Here is an 18,046-nt window from a genome sequence, read left to right on the forward strand (position 1 = left end):
CCTTTCTGCCAGAAGGAATGTATGCCACCATAGATGTGGAGGAACAGCCTCCCAGGTGGTGGTGGAGCCCTTATCTCTCTACTGTGGTAGAACAGAATCCTACCAGTATGACTCTCTTTAAAATTATAAAACACCAAAACCAGAGAAGGAAGGTCACATAAAAAGAAATAAAACCTGTCAGGCCATGTATTGATGATTCCCAGCACACTTACTGTTTTGTCTTGGTGTTCAGAAGGAGCTGTACAAACTGGCATTCACCAGCACTAAACATTTTTTGCACTTGTAAATACCAATCTTGAATATCTGCATGAGTGATTAAAATTCTTCTTTTTTTAAACTCAGGCTCTCTATCTGTAATCGTAACTTTCATGAATAGAAAAATTCTGCAGGCCTGTTTCAAGAGACTGTTCAAATTGTCCAAGGGAGGGGACAGTCTCAAAATATTAAATGAGAAGAGGTGATGAAGTAGAAGCTTGGAGCAGGTGCATTCCAGAAGGGGAATAACTGGTTGCAAGAGTCAGTTGCATGAACTTCATAACGCCTCCATCAGGCCCAATGTTTTCAGAGGGAACAATACAGCAGCTCATGCTATAAAGCAGGAAAAAGCTGTGACAGAAGCCTGGTGCAGTTTCATGTAACTAAGTAACACCACCCTTATATCAAGCATTGTGCTTCATGTCTGCCCACAGTGGTTCAGTGCTGTGCCTTCACTTCAGCACCACGGCAGCGAACCACAGCACAGTTCAGGAGGGGAACAGGAAATGGAAGCTGCCCACAAAAATGTTTCTTAATAGTCATGATTCTCTAAGAAGATTGTCATCAAACAAACAAACAAACAAAATCTATTAATAAGAGGCAAAAAATCTTTTATGTAGAAAGGATTATTTAAAAAAATTAGCCCTAGTAAAATACTTGTCTCTTGCTGAATAAGAAACCTCAAATTACAGAATCACAGAATCACAGGATGGTTCAGGTTGGAAGGGACCACAGTGGCTCATCTGGTCCCAACCTCTCTGCTCAGGCAAGGTCATCACAGAGCACAGGGCACAGGATTGTGTCCAGTCTGTTCTGGAATTTCTCCTGTGAGGGAGACTCCACAGCCTCTCTGGGCAATCTGTTCCAGTGCTTGGTCACTGCACAGGAACAAAGCTCTTCCTCATGTTCAGGTGGAACTTCCCATGCCCATTGCCTCTTGTCCTATTGTTGGGTACCCCTGAGCAGAGCCTGGCTCCAGCCTCTTGTCACCCTCCCTTCAAACACTTACAGACATTGATAAGGTCCCCAAATAAAGCACTCCCTGTACAAATTTTCCACTGCTGCTGAAAACACACCCACCAAATTTACAAGCAATTTGAGTTTATAACCCATTACCACTTTGCCTGCTCAGATACGAGACATTGACTCCTCTTGCACATTTTCTCTGCATTATAGCTTGTGAGAAAACTGGTCAGACATAAGTAACTTCAACAAGTAGGCGGGCACAGGGGTTTTATTACCTTCCTTCAGCGTGAAGACCCATCTCTGCCGGCTCTCACGGTTGGGTGCAAACACGTAGAGCACGTAGCTATCGTGGACGATCTGGAGAGGGGAGTAAAGAAGGGAGCCAGCCATGAGAAGCAATCTCAGATACTCTGGGCACAATGGAGTCACCAAAGGAAACAGGCAGCAGCCCTCTTACCAACAAGTAACACACAAAATGATGATGTGGGGAAGTGGAGCTACAGGGCCTGTTCAGAAGCATCTCTTAAGCTCATTGACTTTTTTTCTATTTAAAATGGAATGGAAATTCTTATCAAGAAAGAATTCTAGACAAGCACTGTTTTAGATCACTTTTTTGCTGTTAAGAAATGCCTGTGAAATCAACAGAGATGGAGCAATTCCAGCCTGCAGAGGATTTAGCCCATTACTCACTGGCTGCAGTTTATCCTTCTAAAACTCCATTTCTCTGGGAAAATGGAGTTTTTTAGCAATTCCTTATAAGATACCTTCACTTGAGATCTAAGAGCCAAATATTTTGTGTGTCAGTATAAATCTCAAGCAAGTCCCTGGAGATTATTTGAATACTATTGTTTTTCAGTGTTTTTAATATCTTTCAGTAGGTTTATAGAGGGGAGGTAAGAAGCTGGAGCAGATGAGCAATGAGCAATCCAGAAGCCGTTTTCATCAACTTGGCTTAATTACAAACAAACAAATGAGAGAAATACAGAAAGCTTGTGAAGTTTCAGACCAGGGAGTAAAATCATCACAAGAATGGAAATGAATCAGAAACTGAATCGAATTACTATATTTGGGCCTAATATTTGATGTAATGCATAATCTACAGTTCTGTTTCAATGTTTAGCTCAGCAATTTCATGCCCAACAGGACCTGGGCTCATTGATTCACAAATGCTTTGAAAAACTTTGACCACTGTCTTTAAACAGAGGCTTCTACAAGGCAGTAGCTGATTTTTAAAGTTTCTGCAGAGGTGTAGATGAGGCAATATTGATTATTGTTTGAAGAACAGAAAACATTTTCTATCTCAGTCTGAAGTCCTTGAAGAGTGATGCAGTTTCTTTGCATGCTACAGAGCAATAAAATAGAAAAAAAGGAGAAATAACTCCCACCAAAGTCACTCCCATTGATATTATTGTCAGGTCTGTATAATGTTTTGACAATCAAAGGCAGATTTCAAAATATGCAGTAAGCAGGTCTCCCAAAGATGTAGCCATGAGCATGAGCAGCTGCCCAAAATCACTCATTTCATGTGTATTCAGTTTCAGTACCACACAGCTAAAATGGACAAAATCCTGGGTGGATTCCCCATGTGAAAGATGGGTTTTTTTCTGAACATGAGTCAGTGGGACAGCTGAATGTTGTGTTAAACATGGGATAGCATTTTATCTATTGATCCTTTCCAATTTAAAACCAATGAGTGTAAGGGTTTATGGATCTTGTAGTAACACTCTGACTCCCCAGTTCAATTCCAACCTCAATCTGCTTTTTCTTCCTTCCTTGTTATTCACCCTGGTGTTGGTTTCATTAACAACTGCACTGTGAGGGAGAATTTTATTGAAATATATAGAAATGATATCTCTATCAGTATGGTCAACAGACAGACTCACCTGGAAAGGGTATTTATACTGACAGGGAATGATGATGTCACTTTTCACAATTTCCACACATTTAATCCTGGAAAGTTCCACAGAACCCTTCAAAGTCCTTTTTTTCTAAAAGACAGAGAAAAGCACTTGGTTGATGCTAATGACTGTGGATTAAGCGAATAATTAGACAAGACTGTCATGTCCGTGGGAGATTTAATTTTAATGGAGCAGAAGCAAATTAACTGATTATGTAAGACATTTAAAAGTACGAAGTATCTCATATATGGCACCTTACATGTTTTGCTCATACTCATACATATATGCACATGTATATACTTCACTTCAGCACAAGGATTCTTAGAGAACCAGTCAAAAGCTTTGTTTAAAATTCAGCTTCTACTTCTTTTCTTTCAACAAAATGAAGTGTTCTTTTAAGCAAAAAGAACTGTTTTCCTTATATGTTCAGTTTACTAGCACTACTCTTTCATACTGAAAAGATAGAAAACAATAAATAATTTATTAAAAAAAGGTTGGATACTGAGCATTTCAAAACTATGCATTTTATCGAAAATGTACATTTTTACTGCATCTGTTTTCCAAAGACCACAACACTTCTCTCTTTTTGTTTTGTCTGGCTTTTCAGCTAAGAAAAAAATAACAGGAAATTTTGAAATAAATATCCTCAAAAACTTTCTCACAAAGCTCTTTTTCTGGCAGCCTCTGCTGTGTTATTATTCACCATATGCCAGATACCTTGATCACAGTATGGGCAGTTAGGAGTGGGTCTGTGAAGAAAAGACATCCAAACATCCCAGCTGTCTCAGTACCTATTTCCTATGGGATTCTCACCCTACAGCTCCTTGACCAGTGGCACTGAGCTTTTGCAAGAAAGGGGTGAGGTGATGCCTGCACACAGTGGGTGGGAGCGGAGCTGAGGCTCAGTATCTGATGCTTCTGCAGAATTCACTACACATGCATTTGCTCTTCAGAGACAAGCTAACCAGCTGGGTTTCCTGTTTTGATTCATTTTCAGTAGGGATTAAACACTAGCTGTCTCCCAGCTCACTTTGGGACACCGTGACGGAAATCGGTGAGACCTAAGAACACCAACACACTGCAAACCGTCTGTTTTTGAAACACAGGTGACTGTCAGTGAACTTCAGCTGCTCCACTGCACCTGTCACAGGTTATCACTCAGAGACAGCAAGACTTCAGCAACATTCTTACCCTCCCTTGGACCCCAACCCAACCCTTTGTGTCTTTCGCTCTCCAGCTCCCTCTTGTCTCTTGCTCCCTCCATCATCACGACCCTGCAGCTCTGCCCTGCTGGCAGCAGCTGTCCCCATCACTGTGCCAACCCCCACTGCTGCTCCTTTGCTACTTTACATCATCACATTCAGCCTAAAACGGGGAAGCAGCTGATGCCTCTGGAGATGGGGTGAGGTTTGCCACAGTGTGCTGTCAAACAGCCTCGAAACAGAGAGGCCTCAAGGCTCCTCAAACCTCATTCTTGCATGACTGGCTGGGTGTTTTGCTTTTGTATACTTGGACTTGAGGCAAGAGAAGGAAATTATTACAGTGTGGTCTCACGTTGCTCTTGCTGAACTTTGCTTGTGCATTTGGGTCTTTGTATTTGGTTTTGCTCACAGATTAAGCAGTGTCTCTGGATTTACTACCAGGACTGCCTCCTGCAGACAACAACTGCCTGTGTAGGTCTCTCTGGGTCTCTCTCTTTTATATCATAAACCCAAGGCTTTAAAGCTCCACAATACTCTCAAGAGTATTGGCAAGCCTTAGAAGACCTTATTGCACCCCATTTTTGCCATCCATTTCCTTTCATTCTTATCTATTCACTTTTTGCTTTCAGACTTGGCTTCCTCTGTCTCTCCTCCAAAACCTCCTCTATCATTTGTTCTGCCCCTGGGACTTCTACCCTTTTGATGAGACACAAAGCCATTTATATCCTATAAAAACCTTCAATTTTGCTAGCATTGAACCCTCCTTCATCTTATTCCTTTGAAGTCCCGGGATTTAACCACATGCATTCCTCCTCTGAGGCTCTAGGAAGCGATGCTGTGCCAGTCACAGGCTCTGCTCTTTCCCTGCAGACTGGTTTTTGTTGATACCTTTCTGGACTCTGATTAAAGACAGGGTCCAGCATTCTCAAGGAGCTTTGTGTAGTTGTCCTGCAGCTCTCATCACCTACTGTGTTCCTTTTAATCACATAATTCAGGAATGGAAGCTCCTCATAATCTCATGTTGCAGCACAATATCAGGGCATATCTCACAGCCAGGGCATTGCCCAGCAGATCCTCAGCAGATGGGACTCTGCTGATAAAAAACAATTACAGTCCTGTAGAAGGACAAACAACTGGAATTACAACTCACAAATTAGAACCTGGGCTGGAAACTAAACATATCCCTGCTTTTGTAATGCTTGACTGCACTTTAATCCAACAAAAGTAACTGGGCCACTTGGAAGGGAAGGGAGAGGAAAAGCCTCTTAAAAATGGTTTCTGAAAAACCTCAGAGACTTATTCCTAAAAGGGTGAGACAAAACATGCTGACAGATCTCCATTTGTTGTTTTCAGTCTGCCCAGAGTATAATTATGTAGATGGTTGGTCAGGAAAAACCTCAGTGGTCTTACTGCGTACCATGTGTGGAAAGATATCCAGGGCAGGCTGCTGTCCCATGAGGAGAAGCACATGTGCTGCAGATTAGCCCATCTCATTTTATTTCTTTTGGTCCATTATTTGCAATATGGCAATTCCAGGAAGGAGAGCTAACAGCTCTGAAGGGTTCACAAGCCATATTCATTGATGGCTTCACCTTTGGTACTTCATCCCCTCTTGCCACACAGCTCCAGCAGCTCCTTCACTGATTAATACTTTAGTTTGTGTTTCCTGCAAAAACTAGATAACCCCAATGGTCCCTATTTACCTTAGACACTGGGACAATTGGCCATGGGAAAATTGGCATAGCTCTGCCCTGCAGCACAAGGAGGCATCTCACTGTGTTTGCTTGAGGAATAAGCTGCCTGGCATCTGTCACATGCTAAGACCAACCACCAACACTGCTACCCAACCATTCACAGCAGCTTTGCCTTCCAGCAAAATGTGTAACTTCTCACCAGCTCGTGGTCTTGGGCAGGGGAAGGAGCAGGGACGTGGAGCTCATGGTGAGAGGGCAGGGGGCCGTCAGTGGCCGCTGCAGGTGACACAGATCGGCACATAATGCCACTTCCTGACCACGGCTTCACAAATGTACCAGATCTTGTAAGATATGGGGCTGTGCAGTCTGAGGAATTTGCTGCTTTCAGGCTAACACTTTGCTCTTGCTATTTGTGAAGGACATTCATGAAATGTGCTTCACCGAGCGTTGAGGTTGAAGGGCTCTCGGTGGGTGATTAAAGGTTTTGCTGAACCCCACTGTGTTTATCAAAGGGCCCTGCCAAAAAAAATGTAGCCATCAGTGCTGGGAGCAGAGGGAAGGGAGGAAGGCCAAATGCCAGGGAGAATTAAGGCAGGGGAGGGCAGAGCCTTATCTCAAGGAGCACAGGAGGAGACCCAAGGCAGCATTTTCTGGCAGGAAGGCAGCATGCCATGTTTCATAAAGCTGGCTTTGTTCCAAAGTTGTGTAACAACTTGTATCTCGTTTCTTTTCTGCTGATGAGGGGAAAACAAAGAAATCAAGATTTATGTGGCCCCAACCTCCTCGTCAGCAGTCACTACCAAGGGCTGTCCATGTCTCTGTTTGGCTTTCCTTGCCTGGCACCACTGGTGTTTGCATTCATCTCTATCTCCCTGTACCTCATCCCCATCTCCTGCGTGTCCCTTCCTGTGCAATGCCGGCTGCTCCTCCCAGCCCAGCCTGGCACCTCACAGCAGAGAGGAGCACAGTCCCCTCTGCAACCCCACTGTGTCCTCACTGCATATGGAGTCCTTTTTCCCACCACGAGGCACATTCATGAGCCCGTTGCTCCCCAGTTACAGCTGGACATTTTCCCTTGGTAGGAGGGTAGGGGAAAACTACTTTATAGATGTGGTGGAGCAAGGTAGGAAATTCCAGTCCTTGATAAGCTCAAGTTCAAAAACTTTTCCATCAATAAAAGCATTTAATTACCCTCTTTGTAGCATCTTTTTTTTTTTTAAAGAATCTGAGCCACACTTCATTCCCTGTTTTCATTTATTGTCGACTAAAAGGAGCAATACTTAATTGGCAATTAAGTAGATGAAAGGTCTTTGCCTTAGACCTTGGCATGACCTGCTTGTCCTGTGTCACCTGCTCCCTGTCCCTTGGCTCCAGCTGGGCTCAGTGTGCAGCCTGGACAGAGGCAGCAAATGGTGAGGTGGTGAAACCAAATCAGGTTATTTTTTTTTTTTTCCAGTGCTCAGGAACAGTCCCTCCAGTGCTCAATCCCTCAGGAACAGACAGGGTTAAAAAAAAAGCGCAAAAGATTGGACTTCTGAGTGCCACTAGAATAAAGGGTTTGTAAGTGTCAAAAGAACCTTGCATGCACAGTGGAGAATTTTTATAGCAATGGGAGACTGCTGTGCTGCAATAGCAGTGTCTTCAACATCTGTGCAGGCACTGGCCTTAAGGGGGCTAAAGTACCTCTGCAGAGGGTTTATACTGGCACAGGGAATGCTCCCTAGGTCTCTATCCACAGCTCTCACTAATGACATGGTAACTACACAAAGCAACAACAAATTAGCAATAACAATAATATGACTTAACCATGTCACTCTACTGTCCCGTGTAGCTTTATCCTGCTGGTTTCTGTGCTGTGGTACATGTGCACCATGGTGTGATGGAGAGGTCTAAATGGGCTCAGGACGGGGCATGAACTAGTTTCAGGGGGCAGAGGCAATGCAACTGCCCTTGGGCAGTAATTGAATGAAGGTAGAACTTCACATGTGTCTTTTTACTAATTTTTTTTTTTCATGAAAATCAACTCCCTTTCTAAAATTTGGAAACACGGTGCTTGGTATTTGCCGCCCTTTGGCTTCACCTCCGCATAGAAAAGTGGATTTACTGAACTTTAGTGCTGTAAATTCAAGCTGGAATCTTCACACTTTTTTTTTCTCCTTCATGTGTGTTATCACCTCTCACGAAGACTACGGAGTCAAGTTACACTGTCAGCTGTGCCTATGTAACCCCCCTGCTTTTAAGACCAGAAACACCTGCGCTGTTGATATACAGGCAGCAACAGGACAGAAAAAAACCCAAGCAAAACAGAAATCCTTTTCACTCAGCTGATTAGGGCTGAGTGAACAGAAGCAAAAACAAGAGAGGGCTCTCGCGTTCCCAGCTCACAGAGCTGTGGATGAAATGCCCGCGGGGTGCACCTCTAAAGTAACAAAGCAACAATGTAATGATGTTGCTATTAAGAGCACAGTAACTTATTTTAAATATCCCTCCAGCTCTGAAGATCAAAGGGACACAGTCACTGCTGGGAATTGGCGTGGGCTGCTCCTGGCTTAGCACATGTTCTCGGACAGCACCTGAAAACAATGAGCTCCGGGTGACATAAAATGGGAAAAACCCAGCAAATCCCACCATAAAAATGCTTGTCTTCAGAATAATTCAGGGAGATTTCAAAATGGTTTAAAAAAAAGAAAAGTTGAAGAGTCTCTGAGAGAGCTATCTCTCAGCTTTAAAAGGCTAAAGAAGTTCAAATTATTCCTATCAGCTTCCAGGAAAACATTTGAGCCTATTTTTGTAGTTTTACTCTAAAGGGCAGGTACTGACCACTCCTGGAGACAGGTCACTTGGCTTATGGACCTCTGATACAGTCTACAGTCACACTTTTATACTCTCATGTACTTAAATTAAACTCTCTTGGCCCATCCCAGGCCTTCACACATCCTTATTTTCACTGAACTCCCATTTGAGATCGAACAAAGCTCCTTCCAGTTCACATTGCCTCAGCTCTCATCCGAGATGGTTATCAGGGTGCACATCCCTACTATCAGCACAGGTGGTTTGACAGGAAAATCAGTGTCATCATCAAGAAACAGAAGGGGAAAAATTATGATTCTTGGCTTTCAAATGAGCTTTCTAATATGATGGAAATAAGTATTTTATGTTACATAAGAGCACATGGAACTACTACTGAATACTGTATTAGTTTCTTCAAAGCTATTCTTGACTCCAGCAATGACTGGGAGGAGTGGATTGCAGTGAATGAGGGATTCAGTGAAAGAAAGGAAGTTAAATTAACTATATGACAGGACTTTTTAATTAAAAATAGTATAAGCTTTAAGGTCAAAATTAAAAAAACAGTCAGAAAGGATGAGAGTATAAAGCAACGGGCAGGCATTGCAATAATATAAGTTATAATGTTAATTGCAATATAAAGTGAAGTCAAAGGCACTGGAAGCAAAAAATGACCACAATAGAAAAGTCTAATAAAAAGTAACTACTAGGAAACCGCATATTTATTGTCATATATTCAAATTAGAAGTAATTTCTTCCTTCCTAAAGATATAAAAGAAAACACAGGTTGTTGTTCTCCAACAGAAGAAAGATTTGAGTTTTGTAACTTAAATAAAATGGAAGTATCTGACATTTGCTGTGAAAACATTTCTCAGAAGCAATTTTAAAAAAAATTCTTCAAAAATTAAAGGACAATAAATACATAGACAAAGATCTAGTAGGAGCAGAACTGGACAAAAAGAAAACCGTTAAAATCATATTCTGAAAGATAAAATTAGTTATTCCAGCAAGAAGGAGATGTTTTTATTAGCAGACTTTACCACACATTTGTAGAGTTAAAAAGGCCATAGACACCAGACAGACAATCTGCACTTTGCTTATGGCAATCCTGCCTAGACATTATCCCCACCCTGGGTCGTGCTGCAGCGGTGAACGAGAACCGCAACAGATGGTAAATATCCAGAAAAGCATTTGATAGGATGCATTGGAACAGGTTGCCAAAAGATGTGAAATCTCTGTCCTTGGCTTTGAAGCAGTGGCCAGTCAACGTTACAGCCACCTTGTTCTGGTGTTGGTGACAGTCCTGCTCTGAGTGTTGATCTCATCCTGGCCCGGAGCAAGAAATCCAACTAAATTAATTTAAGAAGTGCTCTTCAACCAGTATTACCAAGATTCTGTGATTTCACAATAGAAATGAGGCTGGTTGTGATAAACAATATCAACTTTATCCTCTCTTAGCACCAATAGTACCATTTGGGTTATTAAAAAATTAATTTTAAATTTACAGATATTTACTAGAGGATTCTGTTAGGATTCATTAGGCACAGGTTTGTACCTTGTCTCCATCTTATTTAGAGTTGTATTGACTACATTACATAAAAATTCATTGCAGGCAGATACCAAGCCTGACTTCTTTGTGCATGATATGTCTGTTGTTAATAAATTAGTTGGAGATATGCATCAGAAGACAAATGGCATTGCAAAATCTGGCAATCAAACAGTACTAGTTAATAAACACATGACAAATTATGAAGAATGATGTATCTAGTCAGATGTATTTATTTGGAAGGTAGTCTTTTAAACCATAATTAAATTCACTTTAGATGAGGATTGTAGCTTCGTGACTGCTCAGGTATTCCGAATACACAAAGCAGTGAGAAATGGTATGAATGGTCACTCTAACAAGAAGACCAGAATGGAAAGCTTCAGAAGAAAAGTTTTAGTCTGTTTACATTAGAGTTTTAAGGAAAAAAACCTTTCCAGGGCAGGATGGACAGATTGGATTCTGTGTAGAATAATCAAAGTAAAAGGGACAGTTGGACCAAGGAATAACACACAGCTTTTCTTCCCGTGGGTGGCTGGACTGCTGCAAGCAACCAAAGGTGTAGATAATGCAACAGAGGAATTTTTGGGATGCTGATAAAAGGCTTACCAGCCAAGTTTATTCGTTTGTTCTCCTGGAAAAAGAGAGAGCAAATTTCAAGGCACACTGAAGTGACATCTTTATATCTGAGTATCAAAGATGTGAATGAAAGAGCCCAGGACAAGGCTGACTCATGCTATGTGACCTCCTGAGCATCTGACCACTGTAGGAAGAATAGTGCTGACATAAATGAAAAGAGAACTTGGCCTTTTCTGTGGGTACCTTTCATTGCTGCCTTTAAAAGTTGCATCCACAAGTGCATGAAGATATAAAAGTTAAAAATATTTATGTTCCTGACTTTCCCAGGTGTTAGGTGAAATTTTCCCAGCCCTGAAATACTCCTCAGAATGCCTGTATGCGGCAAGATGCCCATTTTTGAAGAGGAAAAACTGTGGTGTAGGGACATGGAGCACTTCTCCATAGTTGATGCAGACAGACCCAAGCACTCTGCAGGTCTGAGCCGTGCCAAGATGAGCAGCTCTGTGTAATGGCAGAGCACTGGTGTGGTACCAGCCCAGCAGACAGTGGCCTATTCACTGAGTGTGGCATCAGCCTCAGACATCTGTGCCACTTTTAGACTTCAGAAGCCAGCTTGAAACACAGGGAGAGATGCTGGTTGCTGACTGTCCCATGTGACCCGCTGAACACTATGGAAGAACCTCTACTTAGCGTCTGAAATACTAAACTACCTCTCTTCACTCTCCTGTCTGCTATCCTGAAGAGTTTACCAAACACCACAGGCTGTTGGGTGAATGGGATACAGGGAACTCAGCAGCTTAGAGTGCTTTTGCTAAGTCTATGTAAGGACACTGGATTTCTGTCCTAGACAACTCTCCAAAGGGATTGACTTCTCTGCTTCTTTTGCAGTATGGCAAGTGTACCAGGACCTCGAGAGTGTCACAGTGTCTGCATTATCCATTATTCTAGTGAGGATCAAACTCATTGGAATAGCTAAAATTATTAGTCCCATGTGCTGGTTTACTCATATGAACAGTAGCTATAAAACCAGGCCCTGGAAACAAATAATTTTTGCCTTTGGAATTGATTTGCATGCTATAATAGAGACAGTTCTGATGAATTTTAGTAGAGGCGGGGGCTGAATACATGTGCCTGTTATCAGGGCTATGCTTTATGTTAAGACAGCCCTGCATTGTGCAGTGCATAATGAATTCCAGAAAACACAGCTTCTTATTGTTGTCAGTTATTGGGGGCTCATTCTCCTAATGAGACATGTAAATATCTTTCATTAACATTAAGGGTGACTGTGTGCTTGGCCCCTGAGGAGAACAGTGCTCTCTGTCAGCTACAGCAGAAAGATGAAAATTACAACAAAAATGCCATTACAGTTATTGCAAAAATTTGCCTTTATGACGTCAGTAGTCTTTACAGCTTTTGGTATCATTTGCAGAATTATCCCTCTACCCTTTTGGCCTATTTACTTCCTTGTTTTGGACTGCTACAATAAACTCTTAAATGTCTTTTTATACCCACAGTTTCAAAATGCAGAGAAAGGGACTGGTTGCTAAACCCTGTTAAATATAGGCAGAACATGTAAACCTGGGCTTAATGCATAAGCATATGCTGTACTTTAGGTCACCCAACTGAAATCAATGGGACTTCTCAAACTGTTAAGCAGTTCAGTAGTTGTTTTACCTGACCTTTTGATCAGGGATTGGAGAGGTGGGTACTGTACGGTATTGAACTTTGAGTACAGTAATCCACTGGACAGGTTGGTAAGGGATTCTTAAAGAAACTCATTGAGAACTCTCAGAGCAAACATCCACAGAGATTTGCCTTGAAAATACATACATTAAAAATACATACATTAAAAGCCCAAACACCTGCTGGCCTCATCAGTCCACATGCTTGAGGTTCCTCTCCATCACTGCAGCTGACAGTTTGCTGACAGAGAACAGTGATGTCCCTACTGCTCTTCATAAACCTCCAGAGCAGAGGACCATGTACAAGCTGCCTGATGGCAATGGTGACAGCCTGTGCTGATCCCTGCCAGCCCCATAAATCATCTGAGAGAGTCCCCATGGAGCAGAGCCAAACCTGTGCCAGGGCCTGCACCTGAAAACGAGCACTACAGATCATTGATTTGAACACCTGCATGTGGCCCCTGGCCCTGGTACACTCCTGGGGATGGGCACAGCCCACGTGCTGGACAGGGCTGATCTGAGTCTTCCTGGCACTAGCAGTGACCTCAAGTGCTGTGGGTTCACACCGTTCTCAGCACAAAATAAGATGGTGCTTGCACAGGCTGCCCTAAGCTTTCCTCTCCAGAACAGCAATGACCTGACCACGCAGGGGTCTCATTGGGATGGTCTAATTTTAGGGAAGACTACTGAACAGGCTAAGGATCAGTTCTGGGACTATTTCATAGGACAAATTCTTTTCTCCCTATTTCATGTGAAGTTCTATTCATGTAACAAACTGATTTTGACAGTTTGTGTCAGAAAAAAATCAGCATTTAATGCAAAATCAGCCCTGTGATTACAAATAGACCCACCATCCCTCAAATGTGCATGAGGTTCTAAAGTTACATGTGTGTTTACATACACATGTCCACACATGTATAATATGTGCATGTTTAAAATACATAATATATAACATAAAGTGGATAATACACCGAACCCTCATCTCACCTAGCTGACCTTTCGAAAGACTAGGAGGGAGAATTTCCAGAGACACTCATATAGTGTGTGAAATCTGTGCCCCACCAAGTCAGATTTTCCAAACTATTTCAGTGCCTAAAGATGCTGACAGACACCTACTGTGATTCCACAAAAGTATCTAGGCAGAGTGTATGGTGAATTCATCTCAAGTCCACCAAGAATCAGAAAGCGCCAAAGAAAACCAGTTGTGAAGATTTCTCTAAATACCGACAGCAGAATCACCTAGATGCTTTTCAGAATTCAACCCAGAATAATTAAGTGGAATATTTATAATGGAATTTTAAATCTTAAAAAAAAATGGCATTTGAAAAATAGTTTGGAGAGTGGACAAAGATAATCTCAAACCATATATAGTCACAGTATGCAGCAATGAATAGTGTCCTATATTAAATGGAGGTAAGAGAAACACAGACTATAAAATAAAAGCAAGAAAAACATTTCACTGGGCTTATTTGAGAGAAATAGTGTGCAGGTAAAAATGGCTGTTAACCTTTAAAGCTGGTGTCCAACCCCAACTAGGTTCTGATAAAATACGAGGGCACATCATAGTTTTTTGTTGAGTTCTGTTTTTACTTAATTTTCTGCAACTGAGCAAGATTAGATGGTTTGATGTTGCCAGTGCTGGATCCAAGGCAGAACAGTCCCCAGTTCTGCTCTGCCCTACAGTAACAGTTCCTAAACAGAGTGGATTAACAGCATGTTCAGTGACTGTTGGAAAACAAGCAATATTATTTACAGTCGTAACAAGGCTCAGTAAACATCCAGCTAAATAGAAGAAGGAAATAATTCCCACTTAACCAGAACACTTAGCACAATGGGGTGCACAGACTGACTTCTAATTTTCTTTGTATTTAGCAAATCAGGGAAATGCAAACTTGAGGAAACAAACTCTGAGCATGGATCTCATCATCACAGCCTTTCCAAAGCTAACTCCAAAGACTAGACATGTTACACGTGGCAGCTGAATTTGTTTTAAAATGCGAGACTTTTGCCTCCTACCAGCCATTAGTCTGATGCCCTGAAGAAAATAATGAGACTGAAGATCTGTGGATGACTTTTTTCACAGATGCAATCAGGGCACACTTGTGACCTTCTCATTACGCCTCTCCAGGTCATCCCTGTTCCCATGAGAACTGCCAGGCACAGGCTAATGCAGCTCTCAGAAACATTGGTAATAACAGCCCATATAAATTCCTAAAACAAAACTAAATCTTTTCTATAAACCAGCAAAGTAGTTTTACTCCTCCACACCCACCAAATACTGACTGATCAGAAGCTCTAAATGACCCATTTGATCACTTTGCAATTTTCACTGAATGATGCTGTAGCAAGGACCAGGAAAGTTAATCAAATCTAAGAAAGGATCATCCTTCTCCCCATTAGCACCCTTCCCTTCCTTTAACAAATTTCATCCTTCCCTCCATTACTCTGAGAGACAAAATGAGGGACATACCCCGTGGCGCTGTTCGTAGTAAGCCAGCTTGGATTTGGTTAAGACAAAGAAGCGCACTTTGAAGTTGGAGGGTGAAGTCCTTCTCTTCTGCTGGGATTTTTTGATCAGCAGTTCCTCCAGGAGCACACAGTTATTCATGGCTGAGCCAAGAATGTTTGTCTCCCAGGACATGAGAATTCTACCCTCTGTGCCCGTCTAAGAAAGAAACACAAGAAGGAAGACAGTTAATTAAAAAAAAAAAAAAAAAGTTGTTCAAAAGGCAGCGTAGGTGCTTTGAGCTTTATCTTCCCATCTACAGCAAAGCTTCCTTTCTGCCAGACCATAACCACATCCTCTGTGAAGTCATAAAATGAGCAGCACAGTTGAGATGTACCCTAGGGTAAATGTTGTGGAAAAAATAACACTTGATGGACATTCAGAAGGTGTGAATCAATGATTAAGGATTAATTAAAGGGGTGTGGCATGATTAAGCATCTGTCTCCTACTTGCTTATCTAGTAAATACAGTTATAAATGCACACACCAAACACATATGTATGGGATGAGTGTCCTCACTGTCCTCTTAGAAGTAGGTCCTGCATCCATATTTATTTTGTGAAGGAATGATACCTTCCCATTTGCAGTATTTAACAGTTGCCTGTGAGCCACAGAGATTTCATACAGTGGATTTTGAGGTAGTTCCCCATATAATGATTTAGCTGACAAGCTGGTGTTTGGTCAAAGGTTGGACTCAATGATCTTGGAGGTGCTTTCCAACCTTAATATTTCTATGATTCTATGATAACATGAAAGTTCCTACTATGCAAGCAAAGAAATTATATCCAAGGACATACTCAGAATCATAGAATCATAGAATATGCTTGTATAAGCAGTAACTTGCATAAGGAATAATTTTATAAGGAATGTTAAATATATAATAGATATTTAAACTGAAGACAAACAGGTATAATAACCAATAATTGATTAATTATCATTGATTACTCTTTACTGATTACTGACTGCTTCAGGTGCAGTCTGATGAGGCTGTGGCTGGATGCTGCAGGAGGGAGAGGCACAACGTGCCCTCTGTGGATGGTATCAAGAGCAATGTCATCAGCAGTGAAGTGAGCTCAAACATCCAACCAAATCCAACTAGTTTCCTCAGGCCTCCAGGGCACCACTCAGAGCAGTTTTCACCAGGCTAAATATAAAATTATAATAAAATTAGTATGCATCTAATGCAGTCAGTACAACAGCACTGTTCTATTTTAAAGCAAATGCAATCCATTTTTCTCTTCTCTTTCATTCTTAGTATTTTGTGTATTTTTTTATTATTGATGTATAATTGCGTTGCTGACGGTATTGAAGCTTGGAGTTTGGTGGAATGTGAGGAAACTGCAAGGTAAGTATTTTTATTAATTTTTAATTTGGTATTTCTGAAAATTTTTCCAGTGTAAATCATTTACCAGTGCTGAGTTTTGGCTCTATTTTAATGTAGTACTAGAATATAAGGAGGCAACTCCCTATTGCTGCTTTTTGTAGCTGTTTGCAAGTTCAAAAGAAAATATTTCATTATTTTAAATAGAGCTTATGAGGAAAAAAATTCTGAACAAATATCAGAATTGCAAAAAAAACATGAAGACTTGGATTTTATAGTGCAGTTCATAAACAGACTTGGAAACCATATTCTCAATAGAATATATTGTTTATTCCTCAAAAAAAAAAGAAGTGGCAAATCCCTTCCTTTCTGTTTCATGATATATTATTTAGGCAGTATGTTCCAGGGATCATCAAACTTTCCCTGCCAATTTTGTTCAATGTTAACTAGGAAACTCCATTTTCCATAAAAATACAATTTAAATATAGCACTTGATGTACAGATTTGTAAGAGAATTTGCTTAAGACAATGCAGTACCATGGGACAGAAACAAGGACAAACAGAAGCTGTTGTGCAGCTGATGCCTATATAAATATAGATGGTCTTGGTAGTCTTGCTGAAGACGAGATGCAGTGTATACTGAAACATTTGTCATGCAGAATTCTGTTAAAGTGAGGCTTTGTTTCTCGGCAGAGTGACTGAGTACCAAGGAACTCTTGTGGTGAGATGACACAAGTCTGTGATCTCCTGAAAAACCATCACTGGTGTCAAGGGGAATTTCATACCTATTTTTAGGCTAGGATCAATGCCCAGGCCAAATTCCCCAATTCTTCTACAAACCCATTTGCCTCATGCAGTACACATGTACGAAAAATGGAGAGTTTGATGAGAGTTTTCAAAATTTAGCCCTGTGTCAGCAGTAGCTGGATAAGTTCCAGACCTTGAACCTCCAAAATATAGGACCACTTTTGCATGCACATAACTTTCCTTATGCTTGGGAATTTGCTGATTTAAATTATGCTCAGAGATCCTTTCTTGTAATTAATAAATCAAAACATGCACAGAGACAAACTGTATGGATTCACTGTGCAACAATGAATTTTCCCCCAAAAAGGCTGTTGATCTTGATCAACAAACATTTTACTTGATTTGTGTCAATACAGAAGCATTTATAATGACAGTTTGTAATGGCATTGCATTTTTAGCTAATAACACTTATTTAGGACTATGTTATTTTTTCTAGTCTCTTCTTTACACTTACTGTAGTGTGTTAAGAACTTCATGAAAATTCTTTGTAGCTTGGCCAAGGGGAGTTGCAGTCTGCTGGCAGAGATGCACATGCTGTTTTATCAGAAAATTGAGTATAAATAGAAATACAGGGGTATGACATTGCAGCTCTGCAGAAAAAGCGAGGGGTACAGGACAGCAGAGAGGTGAGACACCAGCGCTCTGAGGGGAGCGAGGCTGCTGGAGATGGGAGGATGCGGGGGGAGAAGAGGTTCAGCAAGGGTGGTGAGTAGTGGGGGGAGAGCTAAGAAATTCTTTGAACATAGTGACTGGCAGCTTGATTTCTTCACGAGATAAGAGCTGAGTTCTCAGAGGGGCATGAAGAGG

At 41.3% G+C, this 18,046-nt stretch overlaps 1 protein-coding gene across 1 annotated transcript in view; it reads right to left on the minus strand.

Annotated features, from left to right (window-relative positions):
* Nucleotides 1-15,314, minus strand: part of ITK (IL2 inducible T cell kinase) — a 28,465-nt gene extending 13,151 nt beyond the window's left edge. The window contains exons 1-3 of the mRNA XM_032703062.1: nt 15,077-15,314; nt 3,105-3,209; nt 1,497-1,578 (exon numbers count right to left, since the gene is read on the minus strand). Coding sequence (XP_032558953.1) covers nt 1,497-1,578; nt 3,105-3,209; nt 15,077-15,247 — 358 coding nt within the window. The 5' untranslated portion in view covers nt 15,248-15,314. The remainder of the gene's footprint in view (nt 1-1,496; nt 1,579-3,104; nt 3,210-15,076) is intronic.
* Between the last annotated feature and the right edge of the window lie 2,732 nt (nt 15,315-18,046).

Source organism: Chiroxiphia lanceolata, chromosome 15 (assembly GCF_009829145.1).
Source record: "Chiroxiphia lanceolata isolate bChiLan1 chromosome 15, bChiLan1.pri, whole genome shotgun sequence".
Classification (NCBI taxonomy): domain Eukaryota; kingdom Metazoa; phylum Chordata; class Aves; order Passeriformes; family Pipridae; genus Chiroxiphia; species Chiroxiphia lanceolata.